The following is a 19,258-nucleotide window of genomic DNA, read 5'->3' on the forward strand; positions in this document are numbered from 1 at the left end:
TCACAAAGTCAGATAATAAATATCAGAAGAATAAACTGATATGAGTCAATCATTCTGAAAGTATTTATCAGAGTGAATATACTTATAATATTAAATTTAACAGTTGTAAAAAGTTTCTTAGTATCTATAAATATCATAACTTCATGTATAATAAAACTCATAACAATTTTCTCTAAGAACAGGAAAATCAGTGTCAGAAAAAGAAGAGAAAAAAAGAAAGACTTATAATCTTAACACTGTTAAGAGAGAGTGTGATTCTTCAGTATAAATAAATAATTATCTTATCATGAATATTTAAAATGAATGTAATAATCAGTGTCTGTGACTGAGCTTCAGACAGTTGTGTTATATACAGTCTTTGTATAATAAATTATTCTAGAGATCAGTAAGAAGAGTAAGAGTGTACATACTGACAGATATGATTCATTAAGTCTATACAACATCTTCTTGAAATGAGAAGAGCTGATAATGAAAGTAGAGACAGCAGAAGCAGAAGAAGCAAAAGTAGTAGAAGTGAGAGTTATGAGAACAGAAGTAGCAGAAACAGAGATAGCAGGAGAGAGAGAATCAGACACAGAGACAGGTATAAGAGATTAAGGAAAAGTGGCAGAGAAAGAAACAGAGAGAGTAGAGAGAGACACAGAAGACTCAGTTATACATGATATAGATAATTTCTTTATTATTATGTTCTTCAAGTTTTTGATTAACAATTCAATATTGAGGCATTTATTATTATCAGCAGATGCAGATCTGTCAATATATAAAGATTCTATGTGAATTAAAACAAAATATCAGTATCTGTATTCATGTAAAACATGATCAGATACTCACTAGAAAAAGAAGATTAAGAGTATATAAGAAGATAAAGAAGATGTGTTATTTATAATAGTATATTCTAGCAATTGTTAGAAGATAAACAAGTTCTGATCATGTTTTACAACACATTACACTTACTGCTAATAAACTGCCTGGTATAAGCACTATGAGAACACTTATTATGAGAATAGAGAGTCATCATCAGAAATGCATACAATGTAATAGATGAACAACAGATAGAAGATGTTAAATAGAAGAAGAAGTAGAAATCTTGAATAAGATGATGACATTCATGATAACAATGATGAAGAAGATGATTGAAGAATGAGAAAAGTTAGTGAATAAGTGATGTAACATAGTGAAAGTTTCTTAATGAGAATGTATGCAGAATACTAGCTGAATCAGAAATAGATTATATAATTGTAAAAACTAGTAGCACACTAATTCACATGAAGCTAGAGTGTATGATATAATCACATAAGTATGACTGAATCTGATGAAGAAGAATGTGATTCAGAAGAATGTACAATCATCAGATAATAATACAGCTGCTTTCAAACTTGCTTACAAATGTAAAGAGGCTATAGCAGCCACCAATTAATTTAGTGTATAATATATAAGAAGCCGGCGTACGCCTGTAATCGTACGCTGACTCAAGCAACCTTTGAATCACATTGATAACAAAGAGCTTGATAGAATATCAAGTCAGATGAGTGAAACTGCTTTCAGAGTATAATTTCTATATTTAATACTATTCAGATCAGCTTAATTCTGCTGATACACTGTCTAAGCAGTCTGATTATAATATTATTAATGCAGAGAAGAATTCTATAAAAGAATCTCTGTCATCACTGCAGAAGAAGCTAACTGCAGAGAATTGAGATTCTCTGAAGCTTGAGAACAGTGCTGATAAGACAGCTGTGTGACTCAGTATAGAAGATAAAAGAAAACTCAGATTCTTATAGAGAACTGACACTGAAGATCATGAGCTTCTCATGTTATATCTTACTATCATTGAATTGATAAAGAATGAAATGATCTACAATCTTTCAATCTGACTACTTTTGAAATTTATTAATAAATTATAGAAGAGAAATATCTCTACTACAGCTTAAATTCAGAAGTTAAAGAAGAAAGAATCTGATTTAAACTTGAAAGAGATAAACTCTGAGTGAGACAGTGCTGCTAAGAAATCAAGTCACTGATAACTAGAAGAATATGAACTTCTACTACTGAATGATTCAGTCTTCATCTCTTATAGTAGAATGATGTGTTAGAAGTTATTGAGAATTTATTATAATAATTCTTATATAAGACACTTCAGATTAGAGAAGACTGAGAAGCTTCTAAAATATAAATACATTTAAAACAAGCTTCAGACAGATGTTAAAGAGTATATTAAAACTTATAATATCTATTAAAGAATAAAGATTCTGTGATATAAGTAATATAGTGAGTTAGCATCACTGTCTGTCTCAAAGAGCTTATAATAGAATTTATTAATGAATTTCATAGTTGACCTGCTGAAGTCAACAAGAGTCAAAGAATATAACTCAATTTTAGTTATTATTAACTATTTTATAAAGATGATAAAATATATTTCTATTTATAAAAAGGTTAAAACCTCTGAATTAACTGATCTGTTTTTAGATACTATCATTTATAATCATAGTGCTTCAAAATCATTGATAATAGATTGAGAATCTCTCTTCATCAGTCAATACTGATCAGCTTTTTACTATCATCTTATAATAAGACATCTTCTCAGTATTATATTTTATTCACAGACAGATGATTAGACTGAATATTAAAATTAGATATTAGAACAGTATCTTTAAGTATTCTATTTATATTATCAGAATGATTGACTCAAACATCTTCTGACTACTGAATTCATATATAATAATATAAAGAATGTAATCTTAAAAGTATCTTCTTTCTATACTTATTATGAATATAATTCTTTATTACTCAGTGATGTTATAGATGACATTTCAAAGAAGAGAATAGATAGTCAGAATATTGAATAGATACAAAGAATAGAGTATTTCTCAGTATTAAAAGTAAAAGTAAGATTAAAACTTTTAAATAAAATTTATAAGAAGACAGTGAAAAGCATTCACTGTATTTAAAAGTAGTAGATAGAATACTATAATTAAAAACATCTTTTAATGAAGTTCTTGATAGAGAATTAAGTACTACTTTCAGCAAAGAATATCAAGATAATAAGACTGTATAAGAAGCTTAGTAAGTGATGACTAGAATCTTTCTCAGTAATAAGAGTGATGAATAAGCAGATATATAAGTTGAAAGTACTCTCAGGAATTAAAATCAATTCCATTCTGTTTTTTCATATTTCTATTTTAAAGCTCTATAAGTAATATCTCAGAATAGAGCTGTCTTAAGTTAAATAATATCAAAGATTGAGAATGATACTGAATATCCTATAAAGAAAATATTAAATTAAATGAATATATTACAGTAAGCTTTAAATATCTTATTAAATACGAAGATTATTCATTGGTCAGAGAATTTATGAGAATTACTTAAAGTATTTGAAAAATGCTGAAGAAAAGAAGATTGCAAGCTATGAGATAACTAGTAGAGACTATCTCATTACATATCAGAGACATTGAATAAGAAATACTACTTAAGACTTCTTATTTTTTTTAAAGAGTTTTTTAAAGATAATCTTATAGTAATAAGCTAATATCTTATAAACTCTATAATACTCTTCTTCTATTTTCTTTTAAAGAGTTTTTAGAAGTTTAATAAGACTATACAAGTATAAAATTTCTGAAGCAGTTAATAAGAAAAGAAAGAGATATTTGAAATTAATAAAGATTAATATTATTAATCTACAGATTGCTGCTATTCTAATAGAGCTGCAGCTCACTGAAAAAGTAAAAAGAGAAGATCAGAGTCTACTTACTAATAATTACATTCTTATCAAACTCATTCTTTATTATTAAAGTCTCTGATATTAGTATCTTTGTCTGCTGAGAAGTTAGCACTGCAGTGCTGTAGAAAAGCATACTATAGAAGAGTATAAGAGATATTTAAAGTATTAATTTATTAATTTATAAAGTATCTCAGTTATCTGCTTCAATTGAAGTAAGATTCTCTTCAATCAGTAATTAATCTTTATAATACTTTTAATAGTAATACTGACTGATCTCTTCTTAAGATTAGTTATTCTGAGATATTTTTTCATCTTAAAGATTTATACTTTCATCTTTTTTTACAGATAAGTAAGAGAAACCTTCTCAGTCTTAATAGAATTTGTTAATACTTAAAGCTCTGAGATTCTCACTCTGTACTACTTAAGTATCTGAGCTTCTTGTCAGAGCTAATATAATGTCTTTCTATAAAATAATACTTACAGAGAGATAGAAGTTATTGTTACAAATATAATAAAAATAATAAGAGTAAGAGAAGAGATGAATATATAAAATCTTCTCTTTCTTCAGCTGCTTAGCACAGTATAGATAAGTAATAATATCAGTTAGAGATTACACTGAAGCCTTCTCACAGAGAGAAGATAAAGAAAATACAGAACTCTGCAGACTCAACTCAGTAGTATTCTGAGCAGAACTTGAGTATATTATAGAAGAGAAACTATGAATTGAGCTTCTTAAAGTCACTGTCTCTGAAATCAAGCTCTTCTCAGATTTCTCTCTGAATAATCACATAGAGTTATATATCACTGTGTTAACTGAGAAAGAGAATAATATCACAACAGTGATAAAAAGAGTAGAGAAAGAACTAAACACAGATAAACTGATCAGTAGAAGAGATGACATCTTACTATAAAATATAATAACTATCACTACAGTTATAAGAGAAGCAGAGAGAGAAGAAGAAGAAGATATAATAATAAGAGCAGTGCTTTCACAGTCTGTTAATACTACTGTCTCTGTCTTTAACTGAGCTTTCTTAATAGTTACAGAGACTGCAGCTGTATTATAAAGATGTTTATTTACTAGAAAATGTCAGAATAAGCTCTTTATTATCTTTTAAGAATGATACTCTCATACACTCATTATTACAATTGAGAAAGAAGAAAGAAAAATGTGTTATAAGAGAAGAGAATCTTTTTAAAAAATTCTATTACTATTATTAACTTTATCTCTAAAATATATTACTTTTACAGAGAATTTTATATATAGAATAAAATATAATGAATGATCTGTAAGTTACTTATTAACTATATTTTTCACATCTTAAATCAATATATAAGAAACTCACTTATCATATATTTAATTTGAATGAAGATGAGAAAAGAAAGATCTATATAATTAGTAGAAAAACTCATCTATTTCTTTATATTATATACAGTATATATACTGTTAAATCAGTGAATAACTATTACTATATAATAAAGATAATTTCTAATTCAGTAATCTTAGAAGCATCAGAACTATACTCTTAAAGAGAAGAGTATTATTATATCTCTAACTATATTAAGACTCTGCTACAGTTTCACATAACTTATTACTTTTATATAAATGATTTCATTCATTTTATAAACTATTCAAACTGATTTTCAATCACTCTATAATATTATTCAGATATATTATAGAAAGATTTAATTAATAAATATAAGAACTTTACTTTTATACAAGATTAGCAGATTACTCTTTCTTAATAATAAGATACTGCTGAGATATTACTTCAGCTATTCTCACTCATGAAATAACAGAAGAGTATTTACTTATTATCTATATAGAATAACTAGATACTAACTTCTTATTAAAAAGATCAGTAATTCATTTTTCTTCTACTGAAATATATACAAGAGTTACTGTGTTTCTTATACAATCTTCTTAGTATATTAAGTATTATATCTGTGATATTCTTGTAATAACTCTGTAGTCTACAAGCTCACTATTTAAGCAAGATAGTTAAGCTTACTTATACAGCTTCTCAAACAACTATCTTTACATAACATTATTAACTAGTCACTGCTTCAGTTCCGCCACGTTACACTATTAGTATATATTATATCAAGTTGTAAACATCTGAATAATCATCTGTAAGTACTTATTCTTATATTTTAAACTCTGTCAGTTAGCAACTGCTCATTATAACTGAAAGAACTAGAAACTTATATACTTTAATCTCTGTAAACTCTACTACAGACACTTAGAAGCAGTTATCTGAATCATGAATAATTCTTATAAAAGAAGTCTCAGAGAACTTATTAATTACTTATAGAATATTATTCTCTATATCTATAACAGAGAAACTTTTTAAACTTATAAATAAATTAATCTTAGTAAAGAATATTCTTAAGTATTTTCTACAGAACTAGACTATTTTTCTATAAGAAATACTTACTATCTGTAAACACTCTTAAACTAAGTCTCTAGATATAATCTTCAGAGATATCTGTGAACTGAAAAGAAACTTTCTTAAGCTGTAATTACTTAAAATTATCTACTGAATTATAATCTATAAAAGCTTTTATAAGTTTGTATTTAAAATTGACTTATAAGTCTGACTGTGTAATATAAAAGATGAAGAAGCTATTATTTATATAGTAATAGATCTTTATTATATTAAAGTCAAGAACTGACTGAATTATTTAGAGAATAATTATAAGAGATTCTGCTGATCTGTTCTCAAGATCTATTTAGAGAATAAGTTAAGAAACTTTATAAGCTGAATAGAGAACATCTGAACTACAATCATTAATATTAGAAAAAGAGATAAGAAATCTGATAAAGACTACTCACAGTAGCTGGCTCGTTGGATTGGTTGCCAGGCCACGGGTCGTTATTTCTCTTTCCCATGATATCCCGTCGTCGATATGGAAATCGTCGAGCGGGGCTAGCACGATGGGCCATCACGTACAGTTCGCAAGTGCTGTGGATATCTTATGTGGTTGGAATTGGCGGAAAAGAAGGAGATCCCGCAAGTTGACATCAACCTTTCCTCCGCCCTCCTCTCCTCTCCCCTCTCAATCCAAGGGGTGAAAAAAGGATGTATGGTTTCCCTTTCCCCTTTTCTTTTTTTCCTCGCATATTTGCATTTCCGTCGTCCTGGTGGTATATCAGTGCTAGGGAGAAAGCCGTTTCGCTCGTAGTACGTCAACGAAAATATTCCACCTAATTTTCAACTTAACAAACCCTTGCCGGCCCGTTTCTTTCAACCCGCTTCGACAACTTCCTCACTCCCCCACCCCTCTCTTTTCCTGGTCATTGCATTATAGTTTCTACAGAGATGGCTGGCCCTCCGTCTTCCCATCAGGGTTGGTAAGAGCGCTGGCGGCACCGGGCGTCAACATCTACAAAAACAAGAAACAGCCAGTCAGTATAAAAGTGCAACTCATACAAACCCGCCACCGGAAAAAGAAAGGCCTTTCCCCCTTTCTACGTCATCGAAGCTAAACAAAATAAAAAAACCAAACCATACCTCATTAGCCCCCTTAATCATCCCCTGCTCCCCTCTCCATCTGTACATACTGCTGTTCCTCGGCCAGGGCCAGGGCCCAGGGAACACCGAGCAGGAAGGCACTCGTGCTGAGAACCCAGAGCGTCTTCCCGCCGAAGGAGATGGTGGATTTGGCGAAGGAGGTGAGCGAGGAGATGGAGCTGGAGATTCTGTGTCGGGATTGTGGGGGGATGATGTCCTTTAGGGCCGCGATTCTTTCATACAACGATTCGTCCTCGGGCAGGGCGTCGTAGGATTCGGTGGAGAATTCGGAGTCTGGATTTTTTGTTTGGGAATAGGTGTATAGATTAGATACATTGCATATAAAAAAATATTTTGGGAATGTTGTTTAGTTTGGGAAGGGAGAGAGATGATGGGATCGATGGACAACTTGATCAATATGATATATCAAAATCAAGACCACATCAGTCCACACATGGGTAGGTATGTATAGTTTAGGGAAATTCCACACGATCACCAATGCACGATAGGGACATACCGGTATCTGTGAAGTCATCATCATCATCGTCGCTCTCGAGGAGGGCACCACTCTTGGGATGCTGGGTGGGCTTGTGAGTGAAGTGCTCGTCCTCGACTTCTTGTAGCTTAACCATTGTGGATGTTGTATATATGGATATATTATATATATTACAAAAGATAGATCAAATAAGAAAGAAGAAGCAGAAGAGCTAAAGGGAGCAGACAAATGTTAGATCAGAGATTAGGTAGGTAGGAGGTATGCAGGTTATCGTATGGTAGTTGAGATGTCTGGTTTGAAGCAATATTGGAAGCGTTTTTGTTTGTCTCGAGTCCGACTTTTTTTTTTAGTTCGGGCCAAAAATTGCTGAAACCTGGACCTGCAAAAGCAGCGTCATGGCTCGACTAAACCAGTTAGATTGGTTGGCTGCTCCATCCTCTACATCTTGAAGAACCATAACCAATTGATCTGAGGAGATAGCACATTTGTATAAGAAGGAGTTTTCCGCATAACATGCTGCATAAATACTATCTGCCTGTGAGAGACAGACAGCCCACTCTATCTTGCAAATCACTGTTGGCTTGTCTCAGAGAGAAGCACCTCTTTGCTAACACGCAGGCAGCATGGTTACCAGCTTTTTTTCCAGCTATATATATATTGATAGGCGTTGCAAGCCCTAACTACTCTAGTGGATGGTGGTGACAAGTTCTCCTTGAGCCGAAACCTTTCGTGCTAAGGAGACATTGTTGCGTTTCTTTCGGTTAGATGCGCAACTGGTATCTGACTCCCCCACGACCGCTTCCACACAAGGCCATTTGAGTACGAGTATTTAATCCATCTTCTTGGGGCGGATTCCTGTACCTGCGGATGATAAGTGTAACTATCAATTTACTTATTCCACCCTTCCTCAACAAGCAGGGAGTTCATATAGTTGGTTATACGGAAGTTTATATACAAATTAGTAGCGAGTTCCAGCTGCGTAACTGTTGGCAAACCCTTCCCAGCTGTCCCAGCCACGTCTATTTCTCCCCCGTAGAAATAATAAATCATTCGAGCCTACAAAAGAATCCACTTCCCACACCCCCCCCCCAATGGCATGGATATCTGCGGTGACCCAGTATACAGAGCTAGTTACGAGAATGCCCTGGCTAAATAAGCAGAGATACGGCGATTCGGCGAATTTCCCTGCTTGCCACGGCAGCCGGGGATGGTGCCAGGTCGCCCAACAGCTCCGAGGCGGGACGAGAACGAGATTTCTCGGGTGAGAAAAGAAAGGAACCGGCGGTCTAGGAAGCGGTAGGCGTAGGCGTCAGGGTATTTATTTAGCTTGGGGCTGGTTTTGCGTGCTGGGTTTGCGCCGGGTTTGCGCCGCCCGTCTGAGCGTCTGATATCAACCGGAGGAGAGGAACAAGAACAAATATTATATAATGGCGGGATCTTTTCCATGAAATAGATCTCTATCCCTCTACTACCATCATTGCTTGCTCTGCCGAATCGGCTAAAAAAACATATATACGTATATACTGAAAAAAAGGCTGCAATCTCTATCTAGTTCTCAATTCACGCCCATTCAGCAAGCGTATAAAACTAAATATAAATCCAAATGCCGTCTACGGACAATACCTCGAGCAATGGCGATGCCACATTAGCCAAACAACTATGGCATCCCTCGTCCCCCGGAAATACTAGAATTCACAAGTTCATGACCCTCGTGAGCCAGAAATACGGCCTACAACTCACCAACTATCACGATCTCTGGCAGTGGAGTGTTTCTGAGCCAGCAACCTTCTGGGAGGAAGTGTGGCACTTTACCGGTGTCAAGGCGCAGAAAACATACGATAAGGTGTGTACCATAGCCATATTAACAATATCTTCATGTTATCCCTTCAATTGGCAGGATAACTAAATATTCCCCTCGTTCCCTCGTCGCATCCCCCCATTCCCCCCCTCCTCCCCCTGCCCCGCCAAGCAGCGCAATTCCGGATTTTACTTTTACAATGGATTACAATGGATTAACAGACCCCCGCCATCTCTTTAGGTTCTAGATAAGGACACCCCTCTATTCCCCAAACCAGTCTTCTTCCAAGGAAGTCTCCTCAATTTCGCCGAAAACCTCCTCTTCCCCGCAAGCAATCCAGACGAAAACTCCGTCGCCGTCATTGCCGCCACCGAATCCACCCGGGAACACATCTCATGGAAGGATCTTCGAGAGCGCGTCCGGCGCTGTGCCCTATCGCTGCGTGAAGCCGGCGTCGTCAAGGGGGACCGTGTCGCCGGTTTCGTGGGCAATCATGCAAACACCGTCGTGGCCATGCTGGCTGCTACCTCTATAGGTGCCCTGTGGAGTGCTGTTTCGACCGATACCGGTGTGCATGCCGTGCTGGAACGGCTGCAGCAGATTGAGCCCGTCATTCTCTTCGTGGACAATGCATCCCCTTACAACGGGAAAGTCCACCCAACACACGCCAAGGTCGTCGAGCTGACGGCAAGCCTTGCCTCGTTGCGCTACGTCGTGGTCTTCGATGCTGTGCAAGGCTATGAGTTCGATGTGGAATCAGTGAAATCGCCAAATGGCCGATCCATCACTTTTGCTGACTTTCTTAATACTTCGTCGTCGTTGAAAGATTCGTCTGCACCCTTGCGGTTCGAGCCTCTCCCACCTGACCACCCGGTCTATATTCTTTATTCATCGGGTACAACTGGCGCCCCCAAGCCAATTGTCCATGGTGCTCTCGGCACGCTCATACAGCACAAGAAGGAACATGCGCTCCATGGCGACATCGGTCCCGGCGATCGGTTGTTCTACTTCACCACCACAACCTGGATGATGTGGCACTGGCTTGTCTCTGCTCTGGCCAGTGGCGCAAGTATAGTGTTTATGACGGCTCCCCATTCCGGCCCTGGACACAGAGGATGGGAAAGGCGATATGGCCATGCCCCGCCTCATCGACGAACTGCACATCACCCACTTCGGCACATCTGCAAGTACCTCTCCATCCTCGAACAGTCCGTCCTAAATCCAACAAAACACCTCCACAGACCCGTCCAGCTGCGAACCCTGAAAGCCATCTTCAGCACCGGCTCCCCACTCGCCCCGTCAACTTTCGACTACGTATATTCCTCCATCCACCCAGACATCATGCTCGGCTCTATCACAGGCGGCACAGACATCATCTCGCTCTTTGGCGCATCCTGCCCCATCCTCCCCGTCTACCGCGGGGAAATCCAATGCCGCGGCCTGGGCATGGCCGTTTCTGTCTTCGACTACGCCGGCAAGGACATCAGCGCCACCGACGCCGCGGGCGACCTCGTGTGTACGGTACCTTTCCCAGCCCAGCCAGTTATGTTTTGGCCGCCAGGACCCGTAGGCGAAGAGAAGTATCGTAAGAGCTACTTCGACCTCTTCGGCCCGTCAACATGGCACCATGGCGACTTTGTGAAAGTCAACAGCAAGACGGGCGGGATGGAGATGCTGGGTCGTAGCGATGGGGTGCTCAAGCCGGCTGGAGTGAGGTTCGGCAGCGCGGAGATCTACAATATTATCCTAAAGCATTTTGCGAATGAGGTTGAGGATTCGCTGTGTATTGGCCGGAGACGGAATGGGATTGAGAATGATGAGACGGTTGTGTTGTTTGTGAAGCTGGCCAGGTCCATTTCTCCCGTCACCACCACCACCACCACCACTACTACTACTACTACTACCACGACTTCCGCTTCTACATCAGCATCAGTCTCCGCATCAGTCTCAGCATCTTCGTCAACGGTATCGATATCCAACAGCGATAGCGTACAGGACATCCTCGCCACCGACGACGATAACACCAACAACAACAAAACACAACTACTCATGCCCCCCGACCTCGCCAGCCGGATCCAGGCCACTATCCGCAAGGAACTCAGCGCGCGCCATGTGCCTGCGATTGTAGACGCGTGCCCGGAGATCCCCGTGACGACCAACGGCAAGAAAGTCGAGAATGCGGTGAAACAGATTCTGTGTGGATTGAATATCAAGACTGGGGCGAGCGTGGCTAATGCGGAGTGTTTGGAGTGGTATCGGAGGTGGGCGGTGGAGAATTGAGGGAGTTTTATGTGTGTGTGTGTGTGTGTGTGTGTGTGTGTAGATTTTTTACTTTTTTACTGCTCTAATTATGTCTTGACGTTGAGATGCGGTTTTTGGACGGGGTTGGGCGTTCTCCTTGCACCAACCTATAGATAGAAATACAACTTGCTTAGTTACTATAATAGTATAGTTAACGTTCTCCATTACACTATTGCCGCAATCGATTACTGATTGTTGAGGACGATAAGTCTTTTGAATCCTATGATTTTATATTTATACTCTTTGGATAAATCAAATCCCAATTTCGTCTCATCTACTCGGTATCTCCCTACAGAGTCCCCTTTTTCCTATTCCATCCTACTAGCTGATGGAGGTTGAAGGTTGGCACTCTGAGTATCTATACTGGAAAAAGTGTAGGATCTGTTCCATAAATTGTTGGTGATTACTACACCTACCCTAGTCACGTGCCACCCCAACCTATCCATTTAGTGTAACTCGCATAGTTAGAACACAACACAATAATATTATTCTCCAAGAGATTATGAAGCTCTCTACACAATGAAAAGCTGTAAAATAATGTGCAATTGACATCTTCACACATCATTACAAGTATGCCTAGATAATTTATTAAGTGATTGAACTCATGATTAATCTAAGATCTGAGAGAATATCTGACTTAATAAAAGAATACATGTCTCTAAGATGAAGAAATGAGAAAACATCAGAGTAGTAAACACAAGATCACAGATCACTGTTAATATTAATAACAAATTGAAAGACAGTGTCTGAGATGTTTAAGCTGAATAAAATCATCACAGAGAAACAGTCTGATGAGTTTAATAATAAATATAAAAACCTGATTGAAGATATCAGTGAGATGTTAGATAATATAGAGAGCTTAAGTAACTAAAATAATAATAACTCTGTAAGTGAGAAAACTTATATAAGACTAGAAATTACAAGACTTCAGTATGAAGTCAAGTAAATAAAGATAGATAGAGATAAAAATGAAGAGCTTAGTACAGATTTAATAAACTATCTTTAATAAAAGAATAGAATATCTGTATTAATAAAGATTCTTAATAAATTCAGAGATTAAATAAGATTTATAAAGAAGTCTGTTATACTCACTGACTCTGTAAATTATTCTATATAAAAAGAAGAGATTCTGTTTATAGTAAGATAATCTGAAATAAATGATATTCTTAATAATAAGTAGATTAATTCTAATGAGAATATCAGTATAAATATATAATATTTTTAGTCAGAATGAAATATCTGATTATATAATTATATATAATCTGTGATTACTCTGCAGATTAAATCTTACTTTATTATACTTAAGAAGTCTTAACTATCTGTTTATTCTCTATAGTCTATTATAGAGAATAATTTCACTGAGAGATCTGCTATCTACAGAACTCATCTATTTTAAGAATTAATTAAGATAATATTAAAATCAAAGAATTCTGATTATACATTTATTAAATATTTAATTATAATCAGAACTGATTATATCTGATTGAGATATAATATTAAAGATTTCATGTTTTTCAATAGACTTCTTACAGAGATTAGTAAAGATTAATTATCTTTTATAAAGAATTGAATAAATATAATAGAGAAGAATGAGAATACTAGAACACTTAAAGATAATTTCATAAAATTGTATTGAGATATTCTTCTATAATTATCAGTTACTAATAAATCTCTCATCTCTGATAAAAAGATCTCTGTAAATAATGCTCAAGATTTTAATAGAAAGAATAAAAAGAATAAGAAGAAGAAGAAGATCTCTGAGAATAAGAATAAAGATTTCATTAAGCTGAATAGAAAGAATAATAATACTACCAAAATATATTATTATTGTTAGAAGATTGATCATATTTAAATAGATTACTGATTGAAATTTTCTGAAAAACACTCTACTAGCTATGATAAGAATAAGAATAAGAATAAGAATAAAACAGACTTAGTATTAGTTTATAATATCATTGAGTAAGTATTTCATATAACAGAAACAGTCTATTCTACTGATTAAACTGATAAAGATATCTGAATTCTGAACTCTGAATTTAGTGCTTATACTACATTTTATAAGAATCTCATATTAATAGTATCACAGAAGATTAATATTATATTGAAGATAACTGATAAATTAACAGCTTCTATAACAGTTATAGAGAAGATGAATATATCAGTTAAAGAAGTAAATCTACTGCTACAGAATATTCACTACATTTTCAAGCTAGAGATGAATCTTATGAGTTTTAAGAAGCTTGTATATCAGAGCTATATATATAAGTAACTAATCTATGAAAATACTTATTCAATCTTACTAATCTCTTCTGACAAGATGTTGAGTTTTACTGCTAAATTAAGTGATAAGAATATCTATATTCTGAAAAAATAATCAATGATTAGAGACTTAATTCAATTTATAATACTAAATAATAAATTTGAACTGATGAAAATTCTACAGTCTGTAGAGAAAAAAGATTCTCTGCTAGTATTACTTAATAAGAATATCAAGATTATTAAATACACAATGTTACAATGATATTAAAAGCTTAATCATCTCAATTCTGTAGATATCACTAAATTAGTAGTAGATTTATAACTGAGAATGAGAATTAAGAGTGACAGAGCTTTGCTATTCTGTAAGACCTATATACAGATAAAAATGACATATTTAATATTCATATCAATGATAAGAACTATCAAATCTGTGATAAGATTCTTCATGAATCTTACAGATGATGACTGTATACTATATAATGAAATCAATCTCTCTACTCATGAAGAAGCTAATTATTGAATAAGTATTATAGATAATGTTACACACTACAGATGAATTATTCTTATAATATCAAAGAGTGAGATCACTGTATATTTGATAATCTTTATTAATGAAATTAAGATCACTACTTAACATCAAATTAAGACTTTACACTGAAATGATAGAGATGAATTTAAAAGTGATGAATTAAAGATCTACTACTAATGAAAAGAAATCATATATGAGATTACTATATCTAATACATCACAGTTCAACAGCTCTGCAGAATATATTAATTGTATTGTAGATAAAAAGACAAGAAGCTTACTATTTAACAGCAGGCTTATAAGAGAACTTTGAGATGAAGCTATTCAAGCTACAGTTATAATGATTAACATGTTCTTAATATCAATGAAAATTTACAGATGTCAGAGAGAGATCTTATTATTCTCTTTTAAAGCTTGAACAGATGTTCAATCTTCTACTTATTGAATACATAGATAAGAATGTAAGATATATAAGAAGAATCTGAAGATTATTAATAAGCTTATGAATAGAACTAATAGTAAGTAATAGTAATTAGTTGAATATTAAGAACTGTATTAATATTGTATCTGAGACTCTGCAACCTGAAAGCTTGAGATTGTAAGAGATATTATTTTTAATAAAGAATTGATAACAGAAGAAGTATCAGTAAATGTCATTAGAAAAGTAATTAAACTATCAGAGAAATTAAATATTCTTGATATTATAAAGAAATAATAACACTGTCTTCTAAGAAGACTTATAAAGAATAAATCTGATATTTTAAAGATGCTTACTGATAATAATATAAATAGTGTGCTGAAACTAACATATCTACTAGATAATAAGACAGAACTTGTTAATAATGATATAAATAACTCTGTGAATGATGAAGATTCTGTACTTAGTATTCTTAATAACTGTTCAATCACACTGACAGAGGTCAAAAGAAGTCATGACTGAGAATATTGATATCAGACAATGAGAAAGAAAGTGGAAACTTTTGAATGAAAGAAGACATATATTGTTATTAAAAAGGCCTCAGAAATGAACATTCTTACAGATAAATAAGTATATAATTGAAAGTTAAATAATAAGAATGAAATCATCTGTTTTAGAGCTTATTAAGTGATTAGAGAATTTCTATAATAATAAGATATTCATTATAATAAGTTATATACAGCAGTGATGTCTGAATGTATATCACAGAGCTTATTTACTATATTAATAGCAAGGAATTGAAAAGTCAGATCAATTGACTATATATCTATGTTTTTAAATAAGATATTATCTCAGAATGAGATAATATTTATGCAACTACTCACAGAGATTAAGCACAGTTATGATGAATTAATAGAGCTTGTATATCAGAGCTTATACAGAATGAAATAGATAGTAAGAATATGATATTTTCTTATAACAGAATACTTGATAAATCTAGAATTTAAGAACTTATCTTACAATAACAGATTTCTTTATCATTTAATTTATAAGTTATTCTTAACACTATATATCAATGACTGTTGAATCACAGAGTCTGAAGAGAGTGAAATTAAGTGAATTTTAATGAAAATTAGAAAAAGATTTGAGATAAAAGAAGTTAAACAGAATAAACCTTATCTGAGAATGAAGATCAAATACTGAGATGAAAATCTAGCAGTTATACAGAGTTATTATATTAAAGAAATATTGAAAGATTTTGAAATAAATAAGATTAATTCTGCAGAGACTTTAATGATAACAGATATATAACTGAAATTTTTATCTGATAAGAATGATAAATTGAATAATAACTTTATAACTATAAGATATTATCAAGAATTGAAATCATTGCAGTATTTAATCTTAAGCAGTTAGTCAGATCTGATATTCACAGTCAACTATCTCTTACATTTTAACTTATATTTATACAAAGTATGTTAAGCAGCATTGAAGCATGTTCTATATTATATCAAGAAGATAAAAAATCATGATATATTATATAAGAAGAAGATAGAAGATGATCTGAGTTCTGTGATATACTGTAATTCAGACTGAGCAGAGGTGAATTCTCAATATAAATTAACTATTAGCTATATTATATTGATTAACAGATCATCAATCTTATAACAGTTATAGAGATAGATATCTATTATTAAATTAATCACAGAAGCTGAATATATTACAGCTAGTAAGATAGCTTATAAAATAATCTGATTGAATAATATATTATATAATACTGAGTTAATAAATGATGAAAAAGTGAAAATATACTTATATCTATAAGTTAATAATAAGAAAGTAATTGATCTAGTAAAGAGAGAATTCTTAACATGAAGATTATATCATATTGAGATTAGATATCATATTCTTTACAATTTGATTGAAAAAGAGAAAATTATGATGAAATATGTTAATTTCACAGTGAACATAGCTGATGAGCTTATCAAGTCACTGATAAAGTCTGCATTTGAAGAATTTGTCAAGAGAGTTAACATTCAGGAAATTGAGAAGAAGAAATGATTGAATGATAATAATGATACAGCAGATCAATGAATTTTACATATATTTCTTAATTTTTACAGTTATTGCTGTACAGACACCTTTTCTAATAAGGAAATCAGGGTCTGATTCATGTAATTATTATTGCATTTTTGAAAGATTTGAGGATGGGGGAGGCCCCGGGTGGCGGCTTATTATAGGCCACGGTGTAGCAAGGGGGGGTGTTGGTGATTACTACACCTACCCTAGTCACGTGCCACAACAACGTTATCCTCCAAGATAAATAACTAGTTAAGTTAGTTAATGAAACTGCTGACTCATCATGATTCTGCCGAAAGCGGTGAGACCCTCTCTTCCCTTTCTCAGGAATCAACTTTTTTTCCTTTGCTGAACGAAATGTCCGCTTGCCAGCTTTGAGCACAACGACTCTGTATAGCGCCGGCTTCCAACAACGGAATAGAGACTATCATGCGTCGTTTAACAACTAGAGCCGTTACCCCGGCTAGGCGCCTCACACGCACCCCACGCTCACTTTCAAGGGCACTTTCATCTCAAATTGAAACCCAAGCTAAGGTTGGTTTGTTCTTTTCCCATTAAGTTGCCGTGGGTACCGGGATCGGGAAAACAAGAACAACAACTACAACAGGGCTGGGAACAAAAAATGGCTAATGAAAAACTCCATCATTATAGGACCCCTCTGAACTCGATCAAGTAACAGAACTCTCCAATGGCCTACGTGTAGCCACCGAGTCCTTACCGGGCCCCTTCGCCGGTGTAGGCGTATATGTCGATGCAGGCTCGCGCTACGAGAACGAGAGCCTTCGCGGCGTCAGCCACATCATCGACAGACTAGCCTTCAAATCGACCTCGCAGCGGACGGCTGACCAGATGGTCGAGGCACTCGAGCGCCTGGGCGGGAACATCCAGTGCGCGTCCGCGCGCGAGTCGCTCATGTACCAGTCCGCCAGCTTCAACTCGGCCGTGCCGACGACGCTGGCGCTGCTGGCGGAGACGATCCGCGACCCCTGATTACGGAGGAGGAGGTGCAGCAGCAGCTGGAGTGGCGGATTATGAGATCACGGAGCTCTGGGCGAAGCCGAGATGATCTGCGAGCTGTGAATTATTGCTGCTTATCGGATAATACGTTGGGGAATCCGTTGTTGTGTCCGCGCGAGCGGCTAGGGATATTAATCGCGGTTGTGGTGCAGAGTATCGAGAGACGTTTTATAAGCCGGAGCGGATGGTGGTGGCTTTTGCGGGGGTTGCGCATGAGGAGGCGGTGAGGTTGACGGAGAAGTACTTTGGGGATATGAAACGGGGTAAACGTGGGCTATTTGGGCCGGGATCGGCAACGACGCTGGCCGAAGAGGAATTGCGTTCGTTACCATCCTTCTCGCCGTCTTCGACGACTTCAACGATCTCCGCAAACTTGTCATCCATCCCGTCACCTCCCCCTCCATCAACTCCTACATCCAGCTCCAAGGCCACCAGTGGCGGTCTCCTCTCCCACATCCCTTTCCTCAAACACCTCTCAACCTCCTCCTCCCACAGCGCCTCCGTCACCCCCCTCGACACCTCCCTTCTCCACCCATCCACCCTCGACCTCCATCGCCCTTCCCACTACACAGGCGGCTACCTCGACCTTCCCCCGATCCCCCCACCCGCAAACCCCACACATCCACGCCTCAGCCACATCCACATCGCCTTCGAAGCTCTCCCCATCTCTTCTCCAGACATCTACGCCCTCGCCACCCTGCAAACCCTACTAGGCGGCGGCGGCTCGTTCTCCGCCGGCGGGCCGGGCAAGGGTATGTACTCTCGCCTCTACACCAACGTCCTCAACCAGTATGGCTGGGTCGAGAGCTGCATGGCCTTCAAACTCAGCTACACCTACAGCGTCCTCTTCGGCATCTCCGCCTCCTGCGTCCCGTCCCGCATCACAGCGATGGTCGAGGTGAACTGCAAGGAACTGGCAGCCGCTGACGACAGATTCGCGCTTCTTCGCCCTATAGCCCGCCGAGGGTCAACTGGCCCAAGAAACAGTTGCGCTCCGCGCATCCTAAGGACTTCTGAAAGTCGCGCATGAGGCAGGCAGAAGGACCTGGGACAGGAAAGATACCAGGTCCACGGCTCGAAGGTGGGAGTGGCCGTAAAATGTAGGGAACCCCATCCAATGCCTTCGAAT

General features: G+C 36.1%; 4 protein-coding genes across 4 annotated transcripts; 3 read left to right on the forward strand and 1 right to left on the reverse strand.

Annotated features, from left to right (window-relative positions):
* Positions 1-6,554: 6,554 nt before the first annotated feature.
* BDBG_09521 (mitochondrial import receptor subunit tom22) lies at positions 6,555-8,347 on the reverse strand. Its single transcript, XM_002620069.2, has 3 exons — positions 7,751-8,347; positions 7,234-7,527; positions 6,555-7,105 (listed from the first exon to the last, which is right to left on the reverse strand). Exons 1-2 carry the CDS (start codon positions 7,863-7,865, stop codon positions 7,247-7,249), a joined length of 396 nt encoding a protein of 131 aa, XP_002620115.1. The 5' UTR covers positions 7,866-8,347; the 3' UTR covers positions 6,555-7,105; positions 7,234-7,246.
* A 945-nt stretch (positions 8,348-9,292) lies between these two features.
* On the forward strand, positions 9,293-11,807 carry BDBG_09522 (acetoacetate-CoA ligase; the record flags this gene model as incomplete). The annotated part of the gene is made up of 2 exons (XM_002620070.2): positions 9,293-9,572; positions 9,768-11,807. Exons 1-2 carry the CDS (start codon positions 9,333-9,335, stop codon positions 11,805-11,807), a joined length of 2,280 nt encoding a protein of 759 aa, XP_002620116.1. The 5' UTR covers positions 9,293-9,332.
* A 5,734-nt stretch (positions 11,808-17,541) lies between these two features.
* Positions 17,542-18,102, forward strand: BDBG_18066 (mitochondrial processing peptidase; the record flags this gene model as incomplete). The annotated part of the gene is made up of 2 exons (XM_031725653.1): positions 17,542-17,646; positions 17,764-18,102. The coding sequence occupies 2 exons, from the start codon at positions 17,542-17,544 to the stop codon at positions 18,100-18,102; spliced, it is 444 nt and encodes a 147-aa protein (XP_031581489.1).
* Positions 18,103-18,174: 72 nt separating this feature from the next.
* BDBG_18067 (uncharacterized protein) lies at positions 18,175-19,159 on the forward strand (the record flags this gene model as incomplete). Its single annotated transcript, XM_031725654.1, has 2 exons — positions 18,175-18,188; positions 18,256-19,159. 2 exons carry the CDS (start codon positions 18,175-18,177, stop codon positions 19,157-19,159), a joined length of 918 nt encoding a protein of 305 aa, XP_031581490.1.
* Positions 19,160-19,258: the final 99 nt, after the last annotated feature.

The sequence above is a fragment of the Blastomyces gilchristii genome (assembly GCF_000003855.2).
Source record: "Blastomyces gilchristii SLH14081 genomic scaffold supercont1.52, whole genome shotgun sequence".
NCBI lineage: Eukaryota > Fungi > Ascomycota > Eurotiomycetes > Onygenales > Ajellomycetaceae > Blastomyces > Blastomyces gilchristii.

Coding starts and splice junctions, on each gene's coding strand:
- BDBG_09521 (XM_002620069.2), bottom strand. CDS start 7,865: ATGGTTAAGCTACAAGAAGTCGAGGACGAGCACTTCACTCACAAGCCC. Junction 7,528..7,750: donor TGATGACTTCACAGATACCG/GTATGTCCCTAT, acceptor CAAAAAATCCAG/ACTCCGAATTCTCCACCGAA.